Source organism: Rhinopithecus roxellana, chromosome 3 (genome assembly GCF_007565055.1).
Source record: "Rhinopithecus roxellana isolate Shanxi Qingling chromosome 3, ASM756505v1, whole genome shotgun sequence".
Classification (NCBI taxonomy): Eukaryota; Metazoa; Chordata; class Mammalia; order Primates; family Cercopithecidae; genus Rhinopithecus; species Rhinopithecus roxellana.
The window spans coordinates 152,434,364-152,458,568 of NC_044551.1; the positions used below are offsets into that span (position 1 = coordinate 152,434,364).

General features: G+C 50.4%; 2 protein-coding genes across 5 annotated transcripts in view; both read left to right on the top strand.

Moving 5' to 3' along the window:
* The first annotated feature begins 1,602 nt into the window (after window positions 1–1,602).
* LOC104659787 lies at window positions 1,603–6,008 on the top strand. The gene is given in 3 exon segments (XM_030926805.1): window positions 1,603–1,674; window positions 4,109–4,516; window positions 5,754–6,008. Coding segments are annotated over 3 exon segments (735 nt in total).
* Window positions 6,009–14,482: 8,474 nt separating this feature from the next.
* SLC25A48 (solute carrier family 25 member 48) overlaps window positions 14,483–24,205 on the top strand; it is a 53,473-nt gene continuing 43,750 nt past the window's right edge. For 2 of the 4 annotated variants that reach the window (XM_030927563.1, XM_010359909.2), the window contains exons 1-2: window positions 14,483–14,714; window positions 22,201–22,244. In XM_030927563.1, coding sequence (XP_030783423.1) covers window positions 14,669–14,714; window positions 22,201–22,244 — 90 coding nt within the window. In that variant the 5' untranslated portion in view covers window positions 14,483–14,668. The remainder of the gene's footprint in view (window positions 14,715–22,200; window positions 22,245–24,205) is intronic. The other 2 variants (XM_010359908.2, XM_030927564.1) reach the window with 1 other exon arrangement.

A 24,205-nucleotide genomic window follows, 5' to 3' on the forward strand; every position in this document is an offset into this window, starting at 1 on the left:
AAGCTCACTAGGTACAAAAGAACATGTACTGTGTGATTCCATATATTCTAGAATAGGCAAAATGAATCTATAGTATCAAAAAGCACATCAGTGGTTGCTTGGAGTTGGGAAGCAAGAGAGTGGATTACCTGAAAAGAGGCATTTCTATATATTAATTCCGAGGTTGTTATTTGGTGTATAAATTCATGAACAGTATACTTTATGGTGTATGTAAATTAGACCTCAATGAAGTTGAGTTTTTAAAAGGTGATAACATAACATCCATTAAATTTATATAAAACCAAAGAGATCAAAATAATATGATGTTGGTACAAAGAAAGACAAAGCGATGGATACAAAAATAAATTATGAAAATGAACTTCAGTTTGCAATAGTTAAGAATTTAGAATGTGTCTATTTTTGTATTTCAAATCAGGTTAGGGAAAAATAATTTATTCTTAAATGATGTTGAGTCAAGTGACTATTCAAAACATAAAACAAAATTAGAGGCTTATCTATTACCACTTACAAAAACTAAATTTGATATGGATTAAAGAGTTAAGTCTATACAAAAGAAAATGACCTAGCAGTAGATGGGCACCAGGGTCTGAGGGCACAGAGTAGAGAGATGCGGGAGCTTTGCCTGAGCCTGGAGTGACCCGGCTGGGTCACTCCTGGCTTGGACTCCAACCCTGGGGAAGCGTGAAGTCCTGGAGATGTCTCAGCCTTGTGATCATCAGTGGCATTCCAAGGCTCTCTTGCCTCAAGCCCTAAGGCTAGAAACTAACTGGAGCCCCTTTTTCAGGCTGGTTCACCTTCCTGTTCTGGCACTGAGGCTCAACTCCCCAGTCTGCAAAATGGCATGACAGTGGCGGACTTCCTGACTTGAAGATTTGTGGAGAGGACCACATGACACACCACATGGGAAGTGCCCTGGGCAGTAGTTGATACTTAGGAGCACCAGGCCTGGGAGAGGAGCTGGGGACATTGGCTCTGTGGGAAAAAGCAGATGTCCTACATCATCAGCCCTCCCATGACTGCTCCACTTGTCTTGTGTTCTGCCAGCAAGTGACTGGGGAAGAGCCACAGAGGAGAGGCAGCTGAAAGTCAGTGACAAAGGCAGAGACTGGTGTCTTGGCCCCACCCTGAGCGAACTGAGGCACCCCAGAGAGAAGCAGCCCATGCAGCTCATTCCAGTTCCCTGGACTTGGTGGAACAGATCCTTGGGTCCCTTCCTGACCATCTACTGGAGGCGCGGAGTCACTCTCACAGTTTCTGGGCAGAAGTCCCAGGTGAGCTCACTGGCCCCCAGTGATGAAGAACTGATCAGAGTCCAGAAGATGTTTGCATTCTCTTTGTTTCCCCTGAGTCTCCTGGGAAGATGTGGATTAAGCTGAATTAAGAGACAGGTGATGATCACAGGTGTTGGGTGCTTGGGTAGAGTCTCCATGGTAACAGAGCCATCTGGCTTTCTTGCCTGGCACCAGGCCTTATGACTTCATGATGGAATCTTTTCTCAGCAGGCAGAGGGGGATTTGCCAGGGTAAAGAGGAGGCTGGGAGGGAGAGGCCTGCCGAGGGAGGCTTTGTCTTTTCAGCCAGAGTTTTACAATTAGGCTTCATCATGTAACGATGAGGTGCTACTGCTGACCCCAAAACAGGACACCGGAAGTGGTGCTCACTAGAGACTGTGAGTGTCATTGTACACCTGCCATCTTGCTGAGGCCTCCCAGGGGAGCTCAGAGGACACCTGGCCTCCTTCAATCCAGGACTCACTGTTGGAGTGGAGCTGGGGCCCTGGCAGGAAAGAATGAGCTGTGGGAGGGCCGCTGGCCCACCACAGGGAGAGTGTGTGCTGTCCAGCGCCCACTGGATGGCAGGAAGGGTAGGGCCTTAGGTGAGCCCCCCACAGAGTGAACCTTGGCCATGGCAATGGGCCTCTCTCCCTAAGCTGCTCACAGGGTGGTGCTGGGAGAGCCCTCAAGTCTGTGTCATATCCCTTTATCCCCACAAATGAGTCATCCAGCAAACCTACATGTGTTAGTGTCCTAGGGCTGCCAGAAGAAATTAACACAAACTTGGTAGCTTAAAACAACACACATTTATTCTCTCACAGTTCTGAAGGCCAAAATTTCAAAATCAAGGTGTTGGCAGGGCTGTTTTCTTCTTGGGGTCTCAGCAGGGAATCTGTTCCTTCATGCCTCCCTCCTAGCTTCCTGTGATGATGCAATTCTCGATGTGCCTTGGTTTGTGGCAGCATCATTCCAATTGCTTCCTCCATCATCACATGACATTCCCCCTGTGTGTCTGTGTCCAAACTTCCCTCATCTTATAGGGACAAGTCATTGGATTTAGGGCCCACCCTGACCCAGTGTGATCTCATGTTAACTTGATTGCATCTGCCAAGATCCCATTTTCAAATAAGGTCACCTCCACAAGTGCCAGGGCTTAAGACTTGAACACGTCTTATGGGGGCACACAACAACATATAAATCACAGTGAACTGAGCACAGGCTTCAGAGTGGGTCAAACCTGGGTGCTGCATTTAGCCTGTCCCGTCTCCTTGGCACAGTGAGGTTAGAAAGGCAAGTCTATCCCAGTGGGCTTCCTAAGGATTACCTGAGAAAGAGGACCACAGAGCTCTACGGAGTGTTTGGGAGTTGTAGAAACTCAGCAAAGATGGCCCTGAGCTGGGTCTCTGGGACTTGGAGGAGGGGGCCTGGTTCCTGCTCACCAGAATCTGGCAGTCTATGGGCCAGTAGGCACTTACCAAGGGGTCTGGCTTAGGACAGGGACCTCAGTGGTCAGGCTGCCTGCAGGGAGTTGGGGGAGAGCATGGACCACAGGAGCATGTGTCAGGGGCAGGGACTCAAGGCCTGAGGGCTAGGGTGGGAGTCAGGAAGGCTGGGGGCTAAGCCACCTAGGTTCTTCCATGGGACTGGAGTCCACAAGTGGAATAGCCTGGGGGCTTTCTTAGGATCAAAGGGGCCCCCTGCCATGTTCCTGATGGGCTCCAGGTCTAGCACAGTCAACGTGGGAATGAGCTGGCTTTTCACTACCTGGTACTCTGGGCCAGGTGTCCCCTCTGGGCCTGGGAAGTAATTCCTCATTCTGCTTCTCCACCCTCTCCCCAAGACGTGACTTCTCCCTCCTATCACCATGGAGTCTGATAAAGACTTCGTTCCTGGCCAAGGTGTTCTCTTTTTGTCTGCCTCTTTCCTTCCCTCCCACCCTTCTTTCCTTTCTTCCAATACTTGGTGTCTACCATATGCCAGGGTTTTTCTAGGCCTTTGGGACACAGAAATGATCTAGACAGATGGGCCTTGCCTCAGTGGAATTTGTAACTAACAGGATGAGAGACATTAATAAAGAAACCACATAGTCAAATATTTCACAGCAGAGGAATGGGTGCTCTGAATGAGGGGTATGAGGGTGGTGGCAGTCATGAAGAAGGTGATGCCACTAAGCCAGAGACATAAGGGAAGTGACCTTAGTCAAGTGCTGAGGAAGTCACCACCTAGGAGAAAGGAGAGGGAAGAGACTCTGGGCAGGAACATTAGCCCATGCAGAGCCCCTGTGGCGGGAGGATGCTTGGCAAGTGAGATGGACCAAGAGAAGGCCTGTGTAGCTGGAGTGGACAGAGTGAAGGGAATATGAGTTGGACTGAGAGCCAGCAGACTAATTGAAAAAGTGTCAATTGAATGCCTATTATGAATGAGAGGCACCAGACAGATAAGACAGATAAGACCACCCCACACATGAAGCAGGCAGACCACACACCCCAGCAAGAGCATTCCAGTGATGAAATGATCTGGAGTCACCCTGCAGGGAGGTTGGGACTGGGAAGGCTCTTCTGAGCTGAGAGTCCAGGAGCAGATCTTGGCACAGATTCTAAGGGAAGGCCAAGTTTGGTGTGACTTAGGAATGGCAAGAAGGCCTGTTGCTTGAACAATCTAACCATGGTTGAGGCCCACTGCTGGCTTTTCACAGAGGAGAGCCACGGTCAGGTTTGGGCTTTGTAAGACCCCTCTAGCCTCCAATGTAGGCAGGGACTGGGGACAGAGCTGGTGTGGTTAGGAATTCAGGGTGCAGTAACAGATGGAATGTCCTTCTCTTCTCAGATGTCTCAGAAGAACTGTGAGGATGAATCTGGAGCCCCAACCTCTCCTAGCCTCCTGCAGGAGGATGACTCAGGGCCCCTGTCCTCCCAACAGCAGGCCACCAGTTCAAGGGACAAGAAGCCCCTAAGCTCCCTCCACCTTTCACATAGGGCCCAGGTGGCCTTGGAGTACCTGCCTTTCTTCTGCACCTATGGGTACCTCCTGGCAGAGGAGGGGTTGGTCCTGCAGCCCGAGACACCGCTCCAGGAGGACTCAGAACTGCTCAGTGGGTTCTTCCCTTACTACCGCTCTGAGGAGGAGAGTTTGCCCAGCACGGCCCTTCCTGGCTGGTCACACAGGGGCTCCCAAGATGCGCCCACTGAGAAGGAGGCACAGGCTGGCTGCTTCTGCAGGACAACAGTCAGGAACGAATGCTCTGTGAGTTGAGGAGGCCATAGAGGGTGGGGAGAGCAGCACTAGGTCCCCACATCCTTCAAACCTGGGGCCCAGACTCCAACAGGCCCATGGACAGGCCCCTCGCAGGGCTGCTGGGGCTCTTGGAGCAAGGTGTCACTGGTTGGGAGCACAGAGGCTGCAGGAAGACTGCCCTGTTGTCCTGTTCAAGCACAGCCTGACCACCTGCTAGGAGAGTGGCCTTATAAGAGAGTGGTTTTCTTATAAAAGAGAGAACAACTGGCCGGGCGCGGTGACTCACGCCTGTAGTCCCAGCACTTTGGGAGGCCGAGGCGGGCGGATCACGAGGTCAGAAGATCAAGACCATCCTGGCTAACACAGTGAAACCCCGTCTCTACTAAAGAATACAAAAAATTAGCTGGGCGTAGTGGCAAGCACCTATAGTCCCAGCTACTCGGGAGGCTGAGGCAGGAGAATGGCGTGAATCCAGGAGGCGGAGGTTGCAGTGAGCCGAGATTGCGCCACTGCACTCCAGCTTGGGTGACAGAGTGAGACTCCATCTCAAAAAAAAAAAAAAAAAAAAAAAAAAAAGAGAGAGAGAGAACAACAGCAGCAACAATAGAGCCATTGTGAGAACTGTATACAACCACGTGCCTAAAGTGCTAAGCATGATGGTGAGCTCACAGAAATATTAATTTGGTCCTTAGGACTTGCTAGGCTCTCAGACAAATGTTTCACTAGCATCATCTCATTTAATCCTAACAGTAATCCTATAAGATAAGCGGTACTATTATTCCCATTTTATGAATGAGAAAACGAGTCTCAGAGAAGTTAAGTGACTTGACCAAGGGCACACAGCTAGCAAGTAGCAAACCTGGGATTTGACCCGAAGCCTGTGATCTGTAACATTCCTAATCACCACCATGCAGCCGGACACTGTGGCCCGTGACTGCAAAGACAGAGGAGGCAAAGCGGGTAGGTTTTAATCCCAGACACACCCTTCCCAGCAGAGTGCCCTTGGATGGGTGAGTGACATCGCTGAGTGCTTCCTGGGTTGCAGAGCAGACATGGACCTGCCCTCTTCTGGGACTGCCACTGTGGCGTTGCAGGCACAGGCTCGTCCTGGGTATCTGGGCCTGAACCTGGGAGGTGGGCTTGCATCAGGCTGACCCTCTTATTCCTTCGTACCCAGGCTGCCTCGGCACACTCAGACCTCATCTCTGGGTCCTCACACTCACTGGCCTGCTGCCCCATCCTGCAGGTCTCGGCAGAGTTCGCCCATGACAGTGATCAGGATGCCCCTCTCTCCAGGAACCATGGTCTTTATGCCTCAGGATTCGTGCATTACTACAGAACCCCTGAAGAGGGGCTACACACTAGCCTGGGGCCTCCTGCCTCTCCATCTGGGAGCTAGGGACCCTCAGGGGCTGCCCAGGGCTGGTGCAGTCATACCGCGGGGATGCTGGAGCTGGCTGCAGCAGAAGCCACTGGAGAGCAGGCCCCCAGCACCCACTGAACATCAAGGGACGAAGGTGATTGGGGGTAGGCTCCCAGAAGTCAGTTTGCCCTGGGACCAGAGCTGGCCTGGGACCCTGGCCCTCAGGCCTGTATTCTCTCTGTCTCAGTGCCCATGACCATGGATGAGGGGCATCCTACCCGCTTGCCCAGCAGAGCCGGCAGGAAGAACCCAACCCTTGGCAGATTCTCCCAGCCCCTCTCAGCCCACTAGGCTGCTCCCTGCCAGCATGAGGTGTCCCATTCTACAGGCCTGGGGTTTGCCTTTCTCCTCAAGGGGCAGAGGGGAGAAACTCAGCCTGTGCCCCACTTTCAGCCACTCCACCCCTAGGAAGAGACCCATCCCGCCCCAGGCTGCCACCTTCCTGTTCTCCTAGCTGGAAAAACTGCCATGTGAGAATTGAACAGCCACACCAAAAGTGGCTTTGCAGAGAAGTGTCCATCTGGTCCGGAACTCTGACCTCAGACGATTCCTTTTGTAGCCCGTCCCAAGCTCAGACAGAGGGAGCAGGAGCCACCTGAACAACTGAAGGGTGCAGACAGCCAGAAGCTGGTTTTGTAAATAAATCGTGCACCTTGAAGCTGGTGAACTAACTGGATGCTTTGGAGTAATACTTTCAGCTTCAATTTATTAAGCATTTACTTTGTAGTAGGCACTTTACAGAGATCATCTTCATAATCGTTGGGTGTAGACACTGGTGTCATCTCCATTCTACAGCTGAGTAAACAGGCTAAGAGATGTTAAGTAGGGTGCCCGAGCTCACACAGCTAGCAAACAGCCAGGAAGAGTGCAGCTGGGATTTACACCAGCTCCATCTGACCTCGGGTCAAGTACTTAAGCACCTCCTCGCTACATTCTTCCTCAGTGGGTCTATGCATAGCAAGAAATGAGCCAGGTGCTCCCCTATACCCAGGCCTCTGCTAGACCCATCTCGCTGTCTCTTTTTCCTCATTGCCTCTGTACCTTTCCTTCCCCTGCCCTTGCCCTTGGGTAGAGCAGGTGAGGAAGGTGACTCTGCATGTGTCTGCCTGGCCCTACCTCCTTGGACTGTGTGGACCTGTTTTCTGGTGCTCCAGCCCAACCTCCAGCCCCAGGCTCACCTGGCACATGGCTGAAGCACACTGGGATTTTGAGAGTATGTGCTCATCCCACCTACTCCGGGGCCAGACACTTAGATGCTGGTTCCTGCTTGAAACTCCTTTAGCACCAGCCATACTGGTGTGTCCCACGTTCACAGCCTCTCTGTCCCGTGGCGCTGGATTTGTGTCTCCTCCCTGGGTGTGGGTTCTTTGTTTGCTTTGACACTCACACATCTCTGACCACTGGATCCCCGCTCCTCCATCCAATGGCTGCTTGTCTGGAATGCCCTCACCTGCTCACCATGCTTCCTGAGGATGAGGACCTTGAGAAGGAGAGAGAAATCAATTGGTCACACTGGCGTTACATCAAAGAAATTCTTTTTAGAAAATCTGTTTTTACTATTTCCAAGGCACTCCTATGACTTCCCGTTGGGTTTAGGGATTTGGGGTTTGGAGTATGATGGGAGTATGAAGAAATAAAGTTGCCCTTGCCAGGAAGACTTGTTGGCTTTGTTCTTGGGGTGAGGCAATTGGACTGTTCCCTTTATTTTCCAAGGGCTGGAAAACTTCCCGACTCCCCTTGCATTCTCCCACCTGGTGCTGCTCAGGAGGTTCCCTCTGCCTCTGCGCCCTTCTCCACTGCTCTCAACTTAGCTTGTCTTTTTAGTTTAGGGCCTCATCGAGGAGCTGGCTTCTGTGGGCCCTCACTGCCCCCAAAGGAATAGACAGGTTGGGAGGTATCTATGTGTATGGTACAAACTGGGGCCACTCTCTCCTTGTGCAGCCCAAGCGGGGTCCGAGCCATGTTCCCTCCTCTCTTCCCATGTGGCGTGCCATCCAGACCCAAGTAGGGCTGACAGCCCTGCAACAGCCTGTCAGCAACCCCTTGGCGAGCTGGAGGTACCTTCCCTGCACTTCGGGCTTAAGAGACCCTCCAGAGGTTTTCCATGCTGCAGAGCTCTCTTAAGGGAGTAGTTTGCAGGAAAGATTTGGTGCAAAAGAGATCCCAGATAAGGGGCTGGCTCAGCTGGAAGGGCAGTTTGCTTCTGGCCCACCTGGTGGCCTTGGCTTGGAGCTGTCCATGTGCTAACACAGACGTGAACACTCAGGACACACAGGCCATAACGATGGTGAGGTTTGACTTGCTGAGTGTGTCACCACGTGCCAGTCATGGTGCTGAGCACTTGACATGCATTGACTCACTGAGTGTGAGTTAAGTGCAGCCTGAGTGAGGTACAGTTATCATTCCCATCTTATAGAGGAGGATGTCTGGGCACAGTGGATTAAATGGCGCAGTGAGCTCCTGCTGGGGGAGGCTGAACTGCCTGCTCTCAGGTGCTGAGCAGGATCACAGCCCTTCTGAGGAGCTGGACAGGCACAGGCTTCAACTTCCCAAGGGCAAGCCCATCAGGTCCCTGCAGAGAAAAATGCTGATTGCAAGGAGCCTGAGCCAGCCTCGGCATAGAGGCTATGGAGGTTTGTCCAGGTGAGATACAGCTGGCCCCAGACATGGGCCTTTCATCCACTCGCAGAGTAGCAGCAGGACTAAGGACTGCCTCTAGCCTGCAGATGCCACTGCCCACAGAATCATGGCCCAGCCCCTTTCCTTGACGTTCAGGGTCCTCAGGAGCCAGACTCCAAGCCTTCCAACTTCCCTTCCCACAGCCATGGGGGCTTTGGGTGAGCAAACTTAGCTTGTCTTTTTAGTTCCAGCTCATATGCTGCTCCTTCCCAAGACTTCTAGGTCTGCCCTCCACATTTCCTGTGGTCCTGCCTGGCCTGTATTTGAGGTCAGACCTGATGTGAGGTTTATGGGTCTCCCCCAGCACAGCAGCTGACGTTTGATGAGTGCACGACAGAGGAGACCACCACATGGCAGAAGATGGAGTAGGCTGTCCCCAAACACTGACTCTTCTGTCACTGTCAGCAGCCAAACTCCTCCGAGTTCCAGGAAGTTTAGCATATAGCAGGTGCTTAGCCAGGCTTTCAGATGGGACCTTGACAGCAGCAGGCAGCAGTGGCTCCTCCTACATTCCCACAGAAACCCCTTGATTCCAAATCTCTCCAACCTGGGCTATCTGGTCCCCTGACCTGCCTGGCCTTCAGTCAGGCAGACAGCGGCATTTCCTATTCTCAGACGTCCACAGAGCCAGCCTCAACCCGCAGGTTGACTCTGATGGAAAGGAGCACATATGATTTTCAAGCTGGTATCAGATATCACCATGGCCCAGAATTTCAGACTTCTGTGGACCCACAGGACCCTGTCAGGGAAGAAAGGATGGAGAGCAGCCCAGGGCACTGGGATGGTATTGGGGGAAGGGATGTTTTCCCCCTGATTCAACTGTTGCAGGAGTCCTGTGAATATGACACAGTTGGACAGTGTTAGTACCATCACACTGATAGTGGAGAACCTGAGGCAGAGAAGTTAGGGCATTTATGCAGAGGGGTGGGGGTGGGGGCAAGGGTCATTTGGGAAAGTCACTTCTACTTCCCGAGTCTTGGCCAGGAGGCAGCACTTTTTTTAATAGCATGGACCCTGGAGTCAAACAGCAGGTGTGACTTCATCGTCCTCCACTGACTGCTGTGTGGCTTTAGAGAAACTGCTTGACCTCCCTGGGCCTCATTCTTCTCACCTACCCAAGGAGGACTTGCCTCAGAGAATTTAATAAGATGGTGTAAACAAAGCATGCAGCACTGGGTCAGCTCGGAGCCCTGAAGTGGAAGAAAGCCTGGGACATTCAAGGCTTCGATAGATCTACACAGGTAGAGAGACTGGGGTGTCGCCTCCTATCCAAGCACACAGCACCCAAACACCTCAGATGGGTTCTCATCAAGCCTCTCAGAGGTTTGCTCTGGCACCTCAGACTCCCCTCTGAGCCTCCTGGGCCAGCATCTCCTCCACGGCCCACATAAATACTGAGTGTGGCTCTCTGCCAGACAGTGCCTGGGAAACTGGGCCAGGAAGCTATCCAGAACCAGCAGCCACCCTTGTCTTCTCCGCCAGAGAGCCTCAAGTGCTGTGCATCAGCGCCCTCTCCTGGCGTACCATGATGAGACCTCCGCAGCTAATATCCCTGTGGCCAAGAATCTCAGACTTCTGTGGACACCACCTAGGAGGGGATCGTCCTTACCTTCCAAAAGATAGAGGAAGAATGAAGGTCTGGACTTTCCCAAGATGCCCAGAGAGGCAGCAGCGGCACTGGGACAAGAGCCCAGGCAGCCCAGTCTTCCCGCCAGCTGCTTCACCCCCTCACTTCACAGTCACTTGCCTCTGTTTCTTGACTGCCAGCCTCAAGCTGAATAGGTGATGGGCCACATTGAGTCTGCACATGCTCTGCACATACCTTCTCTAAGTGCCATCAACAAAGGAAGAAATCCTGCTCCCAATGAGAAGCTCGAAAATCGTGTGCTCCTTTTCCTTCCCATCAGAGTCAGGGAGGGGGCTCAGAGCTCCCGTTGTCTGAGGCCAGTGCAGGAATGATGCAGCGGGGGCAAACGCTCAAAGAAGAAAGACAGCAAAGCCTGCAGTCCCGTTTCATTAATCCTTTGAACTCAGTCCTGAGTAATTGTTGTCTGCCTGCTCTGTGGCAGAGCCTGAGAATGTCATGGTGGCAGATAGGTCAGACAGGTCTTATCTATCTTCCTGCAGCAACCAAGCATTGCACAAGGACTGAGCGGCATGGTGAGAGTTGGAAAAAGAAGCAGAAGTGACTTGAGAGAGGGCAATGAGGTCTTGACCTCCCGTGAGGGGACTGGGGAGGCCTCCTCATGCAGAAGATGCTTCGGCATAGATCTGATGGAGGTAGGAGTTGGCTATGAGAAGGGCAGGGAGAGGGAGCTGCAGGCAGAGGGAGTGGTCAGTGCAAAAGCTCTGTGGGGAAATGTGGCTGGTACCTTTGAGGGCCTGAAAGAAGCCGGGCTTCTGTGATGCTCCAGGAAAGGCCGGGGGAATCCTCATACCCGGGAGTGATGTGGCCATCTCTTCAGCTCTGTCTTGTACCCGGACACCCTCTTTGTCTGCCAGCCACCGGCAGGACCTTCAGACTTTTTCCCATATCTCCCCATTTAAGGCCCAGCTGATGAGCAGTGACTACCCACCAGGACTGTGCCAGGCTCTGCAGGTCCAGTGCAGAATGAGGCAGTACCCTATTCTCAGTGGACTCACAGTCTGGATGGGAAGACAGATTATCAACCGTTGAGTCTGACAGCAGTGGTACAGATATGCTCAGAATATTCCGAAACACAGATGAGAGCTAGCAGATCCCGTGTGGCATAGGGTGATGAGGCAGGCCTTCAAGGAAGGCCTGTCAGGAGAAGGCAACAGCTGAGCTGAGTCTTAAGAAGGGGGCAGGGGTCAGCCAGGGGAGAAGGAGGGAGAAAGTGTTCCCCACAGGGGAATAGCACATGCACAGTCACACACATGCACAGAATGTGGGACATTGAGGTGAGAAGTGGAAAGGTAGCCAGACCCAGTCCCACAGAGCTACACACAACACACTGGCAGACTGGAATTTATGCTCAAGATCACAGAAAGTCATCAAAGGTCACTAAACTGAGCAGATTCAAGATTTCAGAAGCTCACTGGGGCAGCAGCTGGAGGGTGGATATAGGACTGGGGCAGAGGAACCCAGGAACCCGTGTCCACTGTGATCCAGGCAGGGCAGTGGCACAGGCCTGGGCTGAGCCACATTCAGAGACACCAATGAGGTCTGGATGTCATTGAGGGGATAGACACTCAGGACTTTGTGGCTGGTGGGATAAGACCTTGGGAGAGAGGAATGGAGGATGGCATCCAAGGTTCTGTTTTGGGTGGTCACTGGGTGGAGGTGTGTTTCTCTAAGTTGAAGAGGCACTGGAGGAGGAAGAGTGAGTTCACTGAGGGATGTGCTAAGGTGATCTGAGCCACCCAGGTGAGGGTGTTGAGTGGAGGGATGTCTGGAGTCAGAAGCGAGGTGCGGGGGTTATACGCTAAGAGATGGGAGGTGCGGGTGGGTGAGGGTCCAAATGGGGCCCTGAGGAATCCACACCTGAGCATAAGAAGGGGCCAAGGGAGCAGGGAAGAAGATGAGAACAGCTGGAGAAGCAGGAGGAAAGCTGGGTGAGGCAGGAATCCGGAAGCAGAGGGGAGCAGGCGGCATGGGCAGGGCCTTCACTGCAGCAGGTCAGGCACGCACAGTGGCCCAGGCCTTTGCTGCCCAAGTGTGGCAGGTGGACATGGGGAGGGGATTGTTGGCTTGCCTGAGAGAGTGGCTGGGGAGGTGGGAGCTGTGGAGCTGTGTAGACCAAAGGTGCAGCCAGGAGACTCCAGGTTTGGAGAGCCTTGCCTGATTGCTTCCTGGAGAACAATGGACTCTCTCTCCAGTGCTCTTACAGCCACCTCTGTGTAGCATCTCAGACGGACTGTCTCCTCTCAAACAGAGACTTTCCCAAAAGCAAGTCACCAGCACAGACTGGTGCTCAGGAAATTTCTGTGGCCTGAAAGGGTCGATAAGAAATGAGGAGTGGGCCACTAGTTAACAAATGCTATCAGCATAGCCCATTTGCATGTCCCACTACAGAGGAAAGTGCTCTGAGAGGTCATCATCGGGGAAGGAACTGAGGGAGAAAGGAAATGGGGTTGCTTTCTGGCCCTAGTCACACAGGGAGTGGATTTCTCTGTGAAGTTTCTTTCTCTGTGTAATGGCCAGTAGCTGCCCTGCCCTCTCCTGAGTGTAGAATGCAAATGTGAATGGCAGCAGACTGCAAGTAGTGCTCTGAAGTGCAAAGGCCAGGAAGAAGGGAAGGCCTAGATCCCGGCCACAGAGCCAGCATTCGGCCTAGGCTCATAGCCCTGTAGTCTGGGATTCTCCAGGCCAGGGTCCTTCCTGCACTTCCCTGGGTGATGCGCCCCATGGGCAGGTTTGTGGCACGTATTTGGGAATGGAGTGCAGTAATTCATTTTGGAAAGTGACCCACTCCTTCTGCTCTGCTCCAACTCATTAGCAGTTCAAGCAGCAGCTTTCTGGGCCTGGGAGGCCATCCTGGGGCTGCCAGGGACACTGCCTGCCAACTTAAGACCTCCTCAATTGGTGCTGACACAGGACTGAGGGGATGACAATCTGCCTGGCACCCCTTAGGTGGTCTTCCAAAGGAGTAGGTTTTGAGAATTGGCAGGCTTTCCACTTGTGGATGCATTCCAATGGTGAACTCACTAAAGCGCCACTCTTCAGAAACCTACATTTCTCATAATGGCCCTAAGCATATATCCCGGGCAAGGCAGGGCACAGCTTGGGGTTGATGCTGACGGTAACTCTGAAGCCTGAAGACTGAGTGGGTCACCATGTGCAGCAGGAAGCTGAGGTGCGGGGATGGGGTATGATGGTTCCACTCCTCCCTGGAACTTTGCAAAACTTCCCCAGCCAGGCTGGCAACTCCATCCCGGGCTGTCCTCTCCAGACACAGGTCCACTCTCTGTGTGCCGGGGCAGGGGAGGGAGCAATGCTGCAGGAAGCTCCCTTCACCTCCAAGTCCCCACTTCTCAGTGGACAGGCCTTTGTAGGATCAAGCTTTGGTGGTCAGGCTGTCTTGCTTTGGAAGAAGGAGATCTGGCTATCACTGCATATTAACCTGGATGACGTGACATGGATATGTCCGGGGGACAACAGCAGGCCCAGCAGAGGCCCCTTCCTCCTGACCATACCCTCCACCATTCTTGTCAACGTTGGGGTGTCTTGGCTGAGACCCACAGCTGAGTCCCTGCTGGAAACTAGCGGAATGCTGGGTGGCTTTGCGTCTTCTTAGGAGGGGAGGAAAGAAACTCTCATTGAAACAAAAGCCTCTCCACACAGCAGGCCACTTCTCCAGTGAGCATGGGCCTCTGGCCTGGGGCCTGGCTGAATGTAGGGTCTGACTACAGAGAGGGAGTTTGAGGTAGAGAGCACCACCTCTCTGCCTTCTGTTGGCCCAGGGCGGACAGTGTAGGCTGAGCCAGGGCCAGGCAGGGAGCTGGGCCCCTAGAGAGTTGTAGCTGAAAGTTAGACATGACCCTGAACCACCAGGTGCTTGCTCTAGGTACGGGGCACTGAGTGGGACATGTCTGGGGAACAAAAAGGCATCACTGCCCAGAGTTGGGATGGGAAAGAGTCCACCGCTGATTGGAATCAGCATTGTCAGCACAGCACAGGGAGCAACGCCACCAAATGCCATCTCTGGATGGGCGGCTGGCACTTTTACTTCAAAGGCGCCGAGGCTCTTAAGTTGGCAAGGAAGGGACCCGGAGAAGGGAGAACTAAGAATTTCACTTGATGACCCTGGCCTTTTTGGGTCTGGGATGAGCCTCGCGGAGCGCACCCTTAACCACCCAGAGTGCTGTGCCTTTAAGGTCCACTGGGGGCGTGATGTCAGCCGCCCTCCCGCACTTGGAGAGGTGAGCGAGGCAGCCCGCGCAGCGGGTGACTCGGGGGCTGGGTTTGGAGAAGGACCTGCGGCGTGCTGGAGACTCCGACTTTTGTCTTGCGGCGCGCTAGCGCCCGCGGGCCATGCCCCACTGACCCTAAGTGAGCACTGCCCCGGCTCCAGGAGGGCGAGACCGGAGCACTGGCCATGGGAAGCCTCCAGCTGGAAGACTTTGCGGCGGGCTGGATCGGAGGTGAGTGTGCTTACCCGGACCCCCAGTCAGAGAGAGCGAGCCTGGTGGAGTTTGCCGCAGTGCTCTGAGGAAACTTTGCGACTCGGTGCGCTCCCATCCCGCTCCCCGTTGCGCGCGCAGCCTGCTTTGGGGAGTGCCCGGCCCTGAGATCCCCCTGGTGGTCTTGCAGTTGCCAGGGCTAAATTCTGAGAGCTTCACAGCGATTCGGGCTGAGCTTCTGCTTTGCTCATTAAGTTAGGAACCGTGGGACTTGATGCAGTAATGATTAAACAGCTGGTCAAAGCCCACAGCCAATGGAGGTTCCTAGCGGCGCACACACCCTTCAGTGACCTGGTGCACACCTGAATTCCGGACGTGACTCGCGGGAACTTATGTATGAGGGTGGCGCTTGGCTGCTGACCGCGGGGCGCAGGGTCGTGGGGAGCCAGGCTGCGAGATCAGGCGGGCCCTAGAGGACGTCCCGACTGGAAGGAGCAGAGCTCTCACAGCAGGGAGCGGAGCGCCGGCTGCAGGTGCTCATTGTCAGGCTGCAAGGAGCACTTAACTGCCTTCAGCCGCCGCCAACCGTCAGCCATCGCCTACCCCAAGGCACCTTCTTCGGGCACTCTTGGGTCTGCTGGTCCCTTCGCCACAGCTCCCGGAGCCACTTTTTTACTGGGCCTGCGATAGGTTGCCTGGGCGAGAGTTGCATTCATTTCCTTGCTTCTCCATTTTTCTTTCCAATAGGTCTATCCCTCTTTTCTCAGCTATTAGGAAAGGGGGAAGTTTGAGGGACTTTGCTAATTGTAAAAAAATAAAATAAAATAAAATAAAAAGTCTTTCTTTTGACCCATCTAAAAGGGTTATCCTAAAAGGGATGTTGGCAAATGTAGCCCCTCACCAAAGGGGGAAAAAAAGATAATAAGATGAAAAGAAAAACAAACCAGATTGGATCCTAACTCCTCCCCTCCCACCTAGCAGGAGACCACACCTCCCTACTCCCACTGGTGGCTGCAGGGCCCTGCTTCACACCTTCCGGAGCAGAGGTGGCTCCTTTCACATTGAGTAAGTCTGTTGGCACAGATGTCCTTGGGTGGGGCTGAGACCCGCCTCTCCTAACTGTCCCAGCCAGAGGGCTGCGGTCCCCTGGGCATATCCAGGCCCTTTTTGACTGGACATTATTCCACCATTCAGCGGGGCAGGCAGAGAAAGGAGACACTTCTGTGGGCTGCCCCTTAAATAAGCAGACCACCTTCAGTAGGGATGCAAATGGCTTGGTTTGAGAAATGCCCTGGAAGGTAGGGCTGAGTCAGAGTAGTTCCAAGACTCTGATACCCCTTCCCACCCCCAAACGTGATAACACGCGAACCCTCCTCAACTCACAGGGGATTTTTGTGCTTTATTCTGGTATTGTCCTTACTTTGGGGATGTTATTGAAAGTAATGGCAAAAATCGCAATTACTTTTGCACCAAACTAATAACATGCCTTTTTTAAGGCTTCCATAAAATGATGATAAGTGTTTACTATACTTGAATACTTACTAGCTAGGTGCCAGGTATTGTTTAAGTGCTATATGTTTTCTTTTAAAACAATTTTATCAAGGTTTATTGTACATATTATAAAATTCACCCATTTCAAATATACATTTCAATGCCTTTTAGTAATTTTACAGTGGTGCAACCATCACCATAAATTTGTTTTAGAACATTTTCATCCCCCAGTAAGATCCCTCATTTGAAATTGAATGCTGTTCCTTCTCCTTAATCTCCTTGCTATAAATTTGCCTTTCCTGGATATGTTATGTCAATTGAATCTTGCAATATGTGATCTCTTGTGTCAGTTTATGTATAATTCTTTAATTATTATAACAACCTCAAAGAGGCAGGTACCGTTGCATCCTTATTTTACAGATGAGGAAATTGAGATACAGAGAAATTCGCTGACTTACCTAAGACCATGCATCTAGCATTGGCACTAAGATTCCAACCCAGGCTGCCTGGCACCAGAATCTGCCATCTTAATTTCATCTTAACTCTTTCCAAACAAACTTACATAACAAAATGTTGCCCTTTTTTTGATATTACCCCCACACACATACACATTTTGTTTGAGATTTTACTGGTTTGTGAGGTGCCAAGGTCTGGAAACCACTGACCTCATAATCCCAATTTTTAAATCTCAAATCCCCTGCTTTCAAATGGGTGGCAGGGAGATGTTGACTCAAGGCTGGATCTAAGCCTGCTCTGAGCTGAAGCATGTGTGCACTCATCATGGAGGAAGCCATGGAGCCTGAGGACCAGCGCTCCTCCCCCCACTACTGGGAAGGGTCAATTACTGCTGTCACCTCTCTGCCTCTGCCCAGTTTAGTAGGTAGGCTAAGAGGGGACAGGTGGTTTTGGACCCAGGGATTCATTGTTCTGGGATTAGCTGGTTTCTTTGTCCCTAAAAATATCTAATAGTCCCGGAGCCCTTAGCTACCTTACCTGGTTAAATCACCTCTACTAATGCAGATATTTCCTTCTTCATCAGTGTGCTTGGGAATTTGTCTTTGAAGAACAGTTTCCCTTTCAATTTCAGTCACCAACTGCTACAACAAGGCTGATATGGTTTGGCTGTTTCCCCACCCAAATCTCATCTTGAATTGTAGCTCCCATAATTTCATGTGTCACGGGAGGGACCCCTGTGGGAGGTAATTGAATCATTGGTACAGGCTTTCCCATGCTGTTCTCATGGTAGTGGACAAGTCTCATGCAACTTTGGAACTGGGTAACAGGCAGATGTTGGAACAGTTTGAAGGGCTCAGAAGAAGACAGAAAAATGTGGAAAAGTTTGGAACTTCCTAGAGACTTGTTGAATGGTTTTGACCAAAATGCTGATAGTGATATGGACAATGAAGTCCTAGTTGAGATGGTCTCAGATGGAGATGAGGAACTTGTTGGGAACTAGAATAAAGGTGACTCTTGCTATGTTTTTGCAAAGAGACTGGTGGCATTTTGCCCCTGCCTTAGAGATCTGTGGAACTTTGAACTTGAGAGAGATGATTTAGGGTATCTGGTGGAAGAAATTACTAAGCAGCAAAGCATTCAAGAGGTGATTTCTAAAAGCATTCAATTTTATGTATTCACAAAGATATGGTTTGGAATTGGAACTTATGTTTAAAAGGGAAGCAGATCATAAAAGCTTGGAAAATTTGTAGCCTAATTATGCAATAGAAAATAAGAACCTATTTTCTGGGGAGAAATTCAAGCCTGCTGCAGAAATTTGCATAAATAACAAGGAAATAAATGTTAATCACCAAGACAGTGGGGTGAATATCTCCAGGGCATGTCAGAGACCTTGGCGACAGGCCCTCCCATCACAGACCCAGAGGCCTAGGAGGGAAAAATTGTTTCCTGGGCTGGGCCCAGGGCCCCCCTGCTCTGTGCAACCTAGGGACTTGGTGCTCTGTGTCCCAGCCACTCCAGCCATGGCTAAAAGGGGCCAAGGTACAGCTTGGGCTGTGGCTTTAGAGGATGCAAGCCCCAAGCCTTGGCAGCTTACACATGGTGTTGAACCTGCATGTGGATAGAAGTCAAGAATTGAGCTTTTGGAACCTCCATCTAGATTTCAGAGGATGTGTGAAAATGCCTTGATGTCTAGGCAGAAGTTTGCTGCAGTTTGCTGCAGGGGTGGGGCCCTTATGGAGAACCTCTGCTAGAGCAGTGTGTATGGGAAATGTGGGGTGGGAGCCCCACACAGAGTCCCCACTCGGGCAATGCCTAGTAGAGCTGTGAGAAGACAGCCACAATCCTCCAGACCCCAGAATGGTAGATCCACTGACAGCTTGCACCATGCACCTGGAAAAGCCACAGACACTCATTGCCAGCCTCATGGGCATTATAATTTTTATAAAATTATTTTTTAAAAAAGAAACCCCATTTCCTTTCTCCCTCAGTTCCTTCCCCGGTGGTACCTCTTGGAGCACTTTCTTCTGCAGCAGGGCGTGCAGATCAGCTATGTTGATAGCGTTTGCTAACTCATGGGTGACACTCATGCCAGCAGCTAGGAGGAAGGCTGTACCCTGCAAAACCACAGGATGGAGCTGCCCAAGACCATGGGAACTCACCTCTTGCATTAGCATGACCTGGATATGAAACATGGAGACAAAGGAGATCATTTCAGAGCTTTAAGATTTGGGTGCCCCAGTGGATTCTGGACTTGCATGGAGCCTGTAGCCCCTTTGTTTTGGCCAATTTTTCCCATTTGAAACAGGTGTATTTACCCAATGCCTGTACTGCCATTGTTTCTAGGAAGTAACTAACTTGCTTTTGATTTTACAGGCTTTGGACTGTAGACTTTTGAGTTAATGCTGAAATGAGTTAAGACTTTGGGGGGCCATTAAGAAAGCATGATTGGTTTTGAAATGTGAGGACATGAGATTTGGGAGGGGCCAGGAGTGGAATAATGTAGTTTGGCTGTGTCCTCACCCAAATCTCATCTTGAATTGTAGCTCCCATAATGTGTCATGGAAGAGACCCATGTGTCATGGGAAAGACCCAGTGGGAGGTAATTGAATCATGGGGACGAGTTTTCCTTTGCTGTTCTTAGGGTAGAGAATGAGTCTCATGAGACCTGATGGCTTTATAAAGGGGTGTTCCCCAAGCTCTCTTTTTGCCTGTTGCCATGTAAGACATGACCTGCTCCTCCTTCACCTTCCACCATGATTGTGTGGCCTCCCCAGCCATGTGGAGCTGTAAGTTGATTAAACCTCTTTCCTTTATAAATTACCCAGGCTTGTGTATGTCTTTGATAGCAGCATGAGAACAAACTAATACAAAGGGCTTCTTAATCTAAGTGGCCTTGGGGCAGCCTTGGTTCTCTTCAAATTGTACAAGTCTTGTGAGTGTGTGTGTGTGTAGGTATTTTTTCTGTGAAAAGATACAGTGTATCATCACTTTTCCAAATGGGTCTTCTTTTTAAAAAATTCTATGGTGACATTACTCACATTTGAGCATCCTGTAGGTGTCAGGCTCTCTGCTAGGTATTTTATATGCATTGCTGAATTTCATTCTTACCATGGAAGCAGGAGATAGGTACTGTTATTATTCCCACTCTATGCATGCTAAAAGTGAGACATAGAGAAGTTAAGTAACCCGCAGGTAACTGAAAGTTTTCAGGTCTTTTCTTTACACATATCCTGCCCCACTTTTTGAGGTGAAATTCATATAACAGAAAATTAACCATTTGAAAGTGTATAATTCAGTGGCATTTATTACATTCACAACACTGTGCAGCCATCACTTCTATCTGGTTCTAAAACATTTTTCTCTTGACCAAAGAAGATGCTGTACCCTTCAAGAATCACTCCCATTTCCACCTCTTCCCAGTCCTGGCAACCACTAATTTACTTTCTGTCTTTATGGATTTACCTATTCTGGATAATTCATATAGGTAGAGTCATACAATACCTTGCCTTTTATGTCTGGCCTTTTACATTTAGCATAATGTTTTGGAGGTGCATCTATGCCGTAGCATGCATCAGTAGTTTGTTTCTTTTTTATTGCCAAACAGTATTCCTCTGTATAAATATCCCACATTTTCTTTATTCATACACCAGTTGATGGGCAATTGGATTATTTCCACCTTTTGGCTATTGTGAACAATGTTGCCATGATGTGTGTGTACTTGTACTTGTCTGAGTATCTGTTTTCTGTTATTGGGTATATATGTAGGAATTGAATTGTTGGGTTAGGTTGTAGCTCTATGTTTAGCTTTTTTGAGGAATTACCAAACTGTTTCCACCATGGCTGCACCATTTTGCATCTCTACAAGCGATGTACAAGAGTTCCAGTTTCTCTATATCCTTGCCAACAGTTCTTTTCCACTTTTTTTTCAATTATAGCTATCCTAGTGTGTGTGAAGAGGACTCTCATTTTGGTTTTAATTTGCATTTCCCAAATGACTACAGATGTTGAGCCTCTGTTCATGTGTCTGTTGGTCATCTGTGTATCATCTTTGGAGAAATGTGTGTGCAAGTCCTTTGCCCATGAAAATTATTCAGTTGTAAGAGTTATTTCTATATATGGACACTAAATTCTTATCAAATATGTGATTTCCACACATTTTCTCCCATTCTGTAGGATGTCTTCACTTTTGTGTGCAAAAGTTTTCAATTTTTTTTTTTTTTTTTTTTTTTTTTTTGAGGTGAAGTCTCGCTCTATCGCCCAGGCTGGAGTGCAGTGGCCAGATCTTGGCTCACTGCAAGGTCCGCCTCCCGGGTTTTACGCCATTCTCCTGCCTCAGCCTCCCGAGTAGCTGGGACTACAGGCGCCCGCCACCTCGCCCGGCTAGTTTTTTGTATTTTTTAGTAGAGACGGGGTTTCACTGTGTTAGCCAGGATGGTCTCGATCTCCTGACCTCGTGATCCGCCCGTCTCAGCCTCCCAAAGTGCTGGGATTACAGGCTTGAGCCACCGCGCCCGGCCAAGTTTTCAATTTTTATGAATGTTATTATTTCTTGTGTTGTGTAGGGGAGTTAGAGATAACCTCTGACCCCCTGTTTAGCTCCTACTGGTCTCTTTACCTGAATATAAAAACAAAATTGACACCAGGCTGGTTAACAAGAGAAAAATAATACAGATTTTATTAGTTTTTCACGACATAGGGATCTTCCCAAGAGAGTGAAGTCGGGAGAAGTGGCCAACACAAGATCTTTTCATACTTTTTAAACAAAGAGTGATCAATGTGAGAAGAAATGACAGGACAAAGAAAATCTGGCTAGGGTGGTGGAATTTTGCTAGAGGAGTCACTAGAAGTATGGGTGGGGGGCTACAAAACAGGTGGAATATAAGGATTGCTTCATTAAGTATGAATTCAGGGCCACTGCAGCCTTCAATTCCGAATCCCGGCTAATAAGAGCTATTTTCTTACCCTGGTATGGGGAGGGTACCCCTCCCAGAGGAATCTTTATTGCTTGCTGCATGCAGGAAGAGGCAGGTCAGTTCACTCTTTCAGAAATTATGACTTCTCAATGTTTTCAACTTGAAATAATCAATGTACCCATCTGCTATATTGTGGTGTGGCATGTCCTTCACTCCTTCGGTTGGTCGTACACTTGCTATCATATCTAAGAGTCCATTGCAAATCACAGGTCAAGATTTTTTTCTGTGTTTTAGTTTAAGAATCTTATAGCTTTGCTCTCCCATTTAGATCTTTGATCTATTTTGAGTTAATTTTGTGTATGGTATGAGGCAGGGTGTCTATCTCCACTCTTTCACTCTTTTGCCTGTGAATATCTACTTGCTCCAGTCCCTTTGCCTCCCTTTTATGGAGTGATTACTTGTTTTACTCTATTTTCTCTGCCTTCCTTGGTGCATGGGCCAGTGCCTAAAACATTGGAACCCACCCACTCCCCCTACCCCAGCAACTGACCATTGACTAACTGAGTGCCTGTTTTGTCCCAAGAGCTGACTGGTGCAAGCCAGGAGTCCAAGGCCTGAGTTACCAGGCATTCTTTTTTGATCCACAGGTGCAGCCAGTGTCATCATCGGCCACCCTCTGGACACGGTCAAGGTACAGTAGCCATGTTTCCCATTACCTCTTAAAAAGAGGCATGGAGCTGACCTGCCTATGGGACTATGCCTGCTGTTTCTGATCTCCCAGAGAATCTTCTGCCCAGGAGAGACACTCTGTTGCCAGCCCAGGGGGAGTGGGGTGCCAGGAGATCTGGTTTAGACTCGAAACACTCAGAGGTCCAGGTAGAACTTGAGAACTAGATTGGAGATGGGAACCCATCATTACCTGATGAAGCACATAGGTGTGAGGATTCTGGAGCTGGTGGGGCCTTCCTAGCATTGGGATTATCCAAGCCCCTTGTTCTGGGATGTTCCCTAGAAAGGGGAAGGGGCTCATCTCAGATCATACAACAAGTTAAAAACTGAGGTGTGAGATGCTGCAAAGGAGCAATCTTTCACCCCATCCCCACCCCTGCACCAGTCCCCAGTGGTAAGCAGAACTTAGACCTATGCTCTGGGAATGGAGCCATAATTGTGCCTCCTCACTGCTGACTGGCTTCCAGATCCGTTTCTAAAGCTCTGCCTGGATTGTGCACAGAGAGGAGCCTCACAGGCCCTTTTCAAATGGCTGCTGCAATGTCCTTTCTCCCCATCTTGCTCCCTGTATGAAAAATGGACCCTCTCCTAGGTCAGGGTCCATGTTCACCCTCTTCTTGATGGGAAGATCAGTCTACCTATTTTAAATATTTGAAGAAACACTTTAAGTAAGTAGTAAAAGGGGGCGTGTAGGCTCCCCAGGGGATGTCCCAATGCAGGGGGATGGCAGGCAGGACCCAGTGCTGGGAGATGGGCACACAAAGTGGTGAGTGAAGCAGTCTTAGTCGACACTCCTGGAATAGTATAATCTTCCCATTTTATACAGGAGGAGAGTAAAGTGCAGAGTTCCGGATCCTGCCCCAGATCTCAGAGCAGGGCATTGTAGTGCTGGATTCAAAGCTCCAAAGTAAACTTTACTTCCAGGCTGACCTAGGCTTTGAGGACTTAGGAGTGAGGGAGGCAGGTAAGGAGACAGATATTTTTAGGACACTGATGGACAATAATTAGGGAACACAACAGATGCACAAAGCATTTATGGACAGTGGTAGGTGCTAGGGGGACACACAAGGTGATGGCAAAGACAGTGACAAGAGCCTTCTCTATTTTGAAGAGTCAGGGATGGCCTCTCTGCCAGGGAGGCAGCTAAGATGAGACTCAAATGTTACAAAGAGCCAGACATGCAGAACTGGGGTCAGAGTGCTATTCACAGAGGGACAAGCTAGTGCAAAGGCCCAAGGGTGGGAACAGGCTGCGATGTACATTCTCCAGGAAAATAAAGAAGGCCAATGTGTGTATGGTGCACATAGTGAGCTGAGCAAGTGGTGTGGTGCAGGTGCTGGGAGAGGCCCAGGGAGAATGGGATTGCAGAGTGTGCTAGGGGCCTTGCTGCCTGCCTCCTGCCAGCCCTGCACACCCAGGCCCTGGATCCCAGAGCTAGGTTTTCTAGTCAGGGCTTGGCTGCCTCTAGACCAGGAGTCCCCAACTCCCATGCCATACCAGTACCAGTCTGTGGCCTGTTAGGAACTGGGCCACACAGCAGGAGGTGAGCAGTAGGCAAGGGAGCATTACTGCCTGAGCTCTGCCTCCTGTCAGATCAGTGGCGGCGTTAGATTCTCAGAGGAGCACAAACCCTATTATGAACTGCGCATGTGAGGGATCTAGGTTGCCTGCTCTTTATGAGAATCTAATGCCTGATGATCTGATGATTTCACCTCAAAACCATCACCCCACCCTGGTCTGTGGAAAAATTGTCTTCCACAAAACTGGTCCCTGGTGCCAAAAAGGTTGGGGACCACTCCTGTAGACCACTGGGACTGGACTGCAATGGACAGGCTTTGGGGTGGGGGGTATCTGCCTCCTTCTCATGAACATCCCACTGGGGTTCTTGTTTTGCTTCAGCATGCTCTGCACCATTCCAGGCTG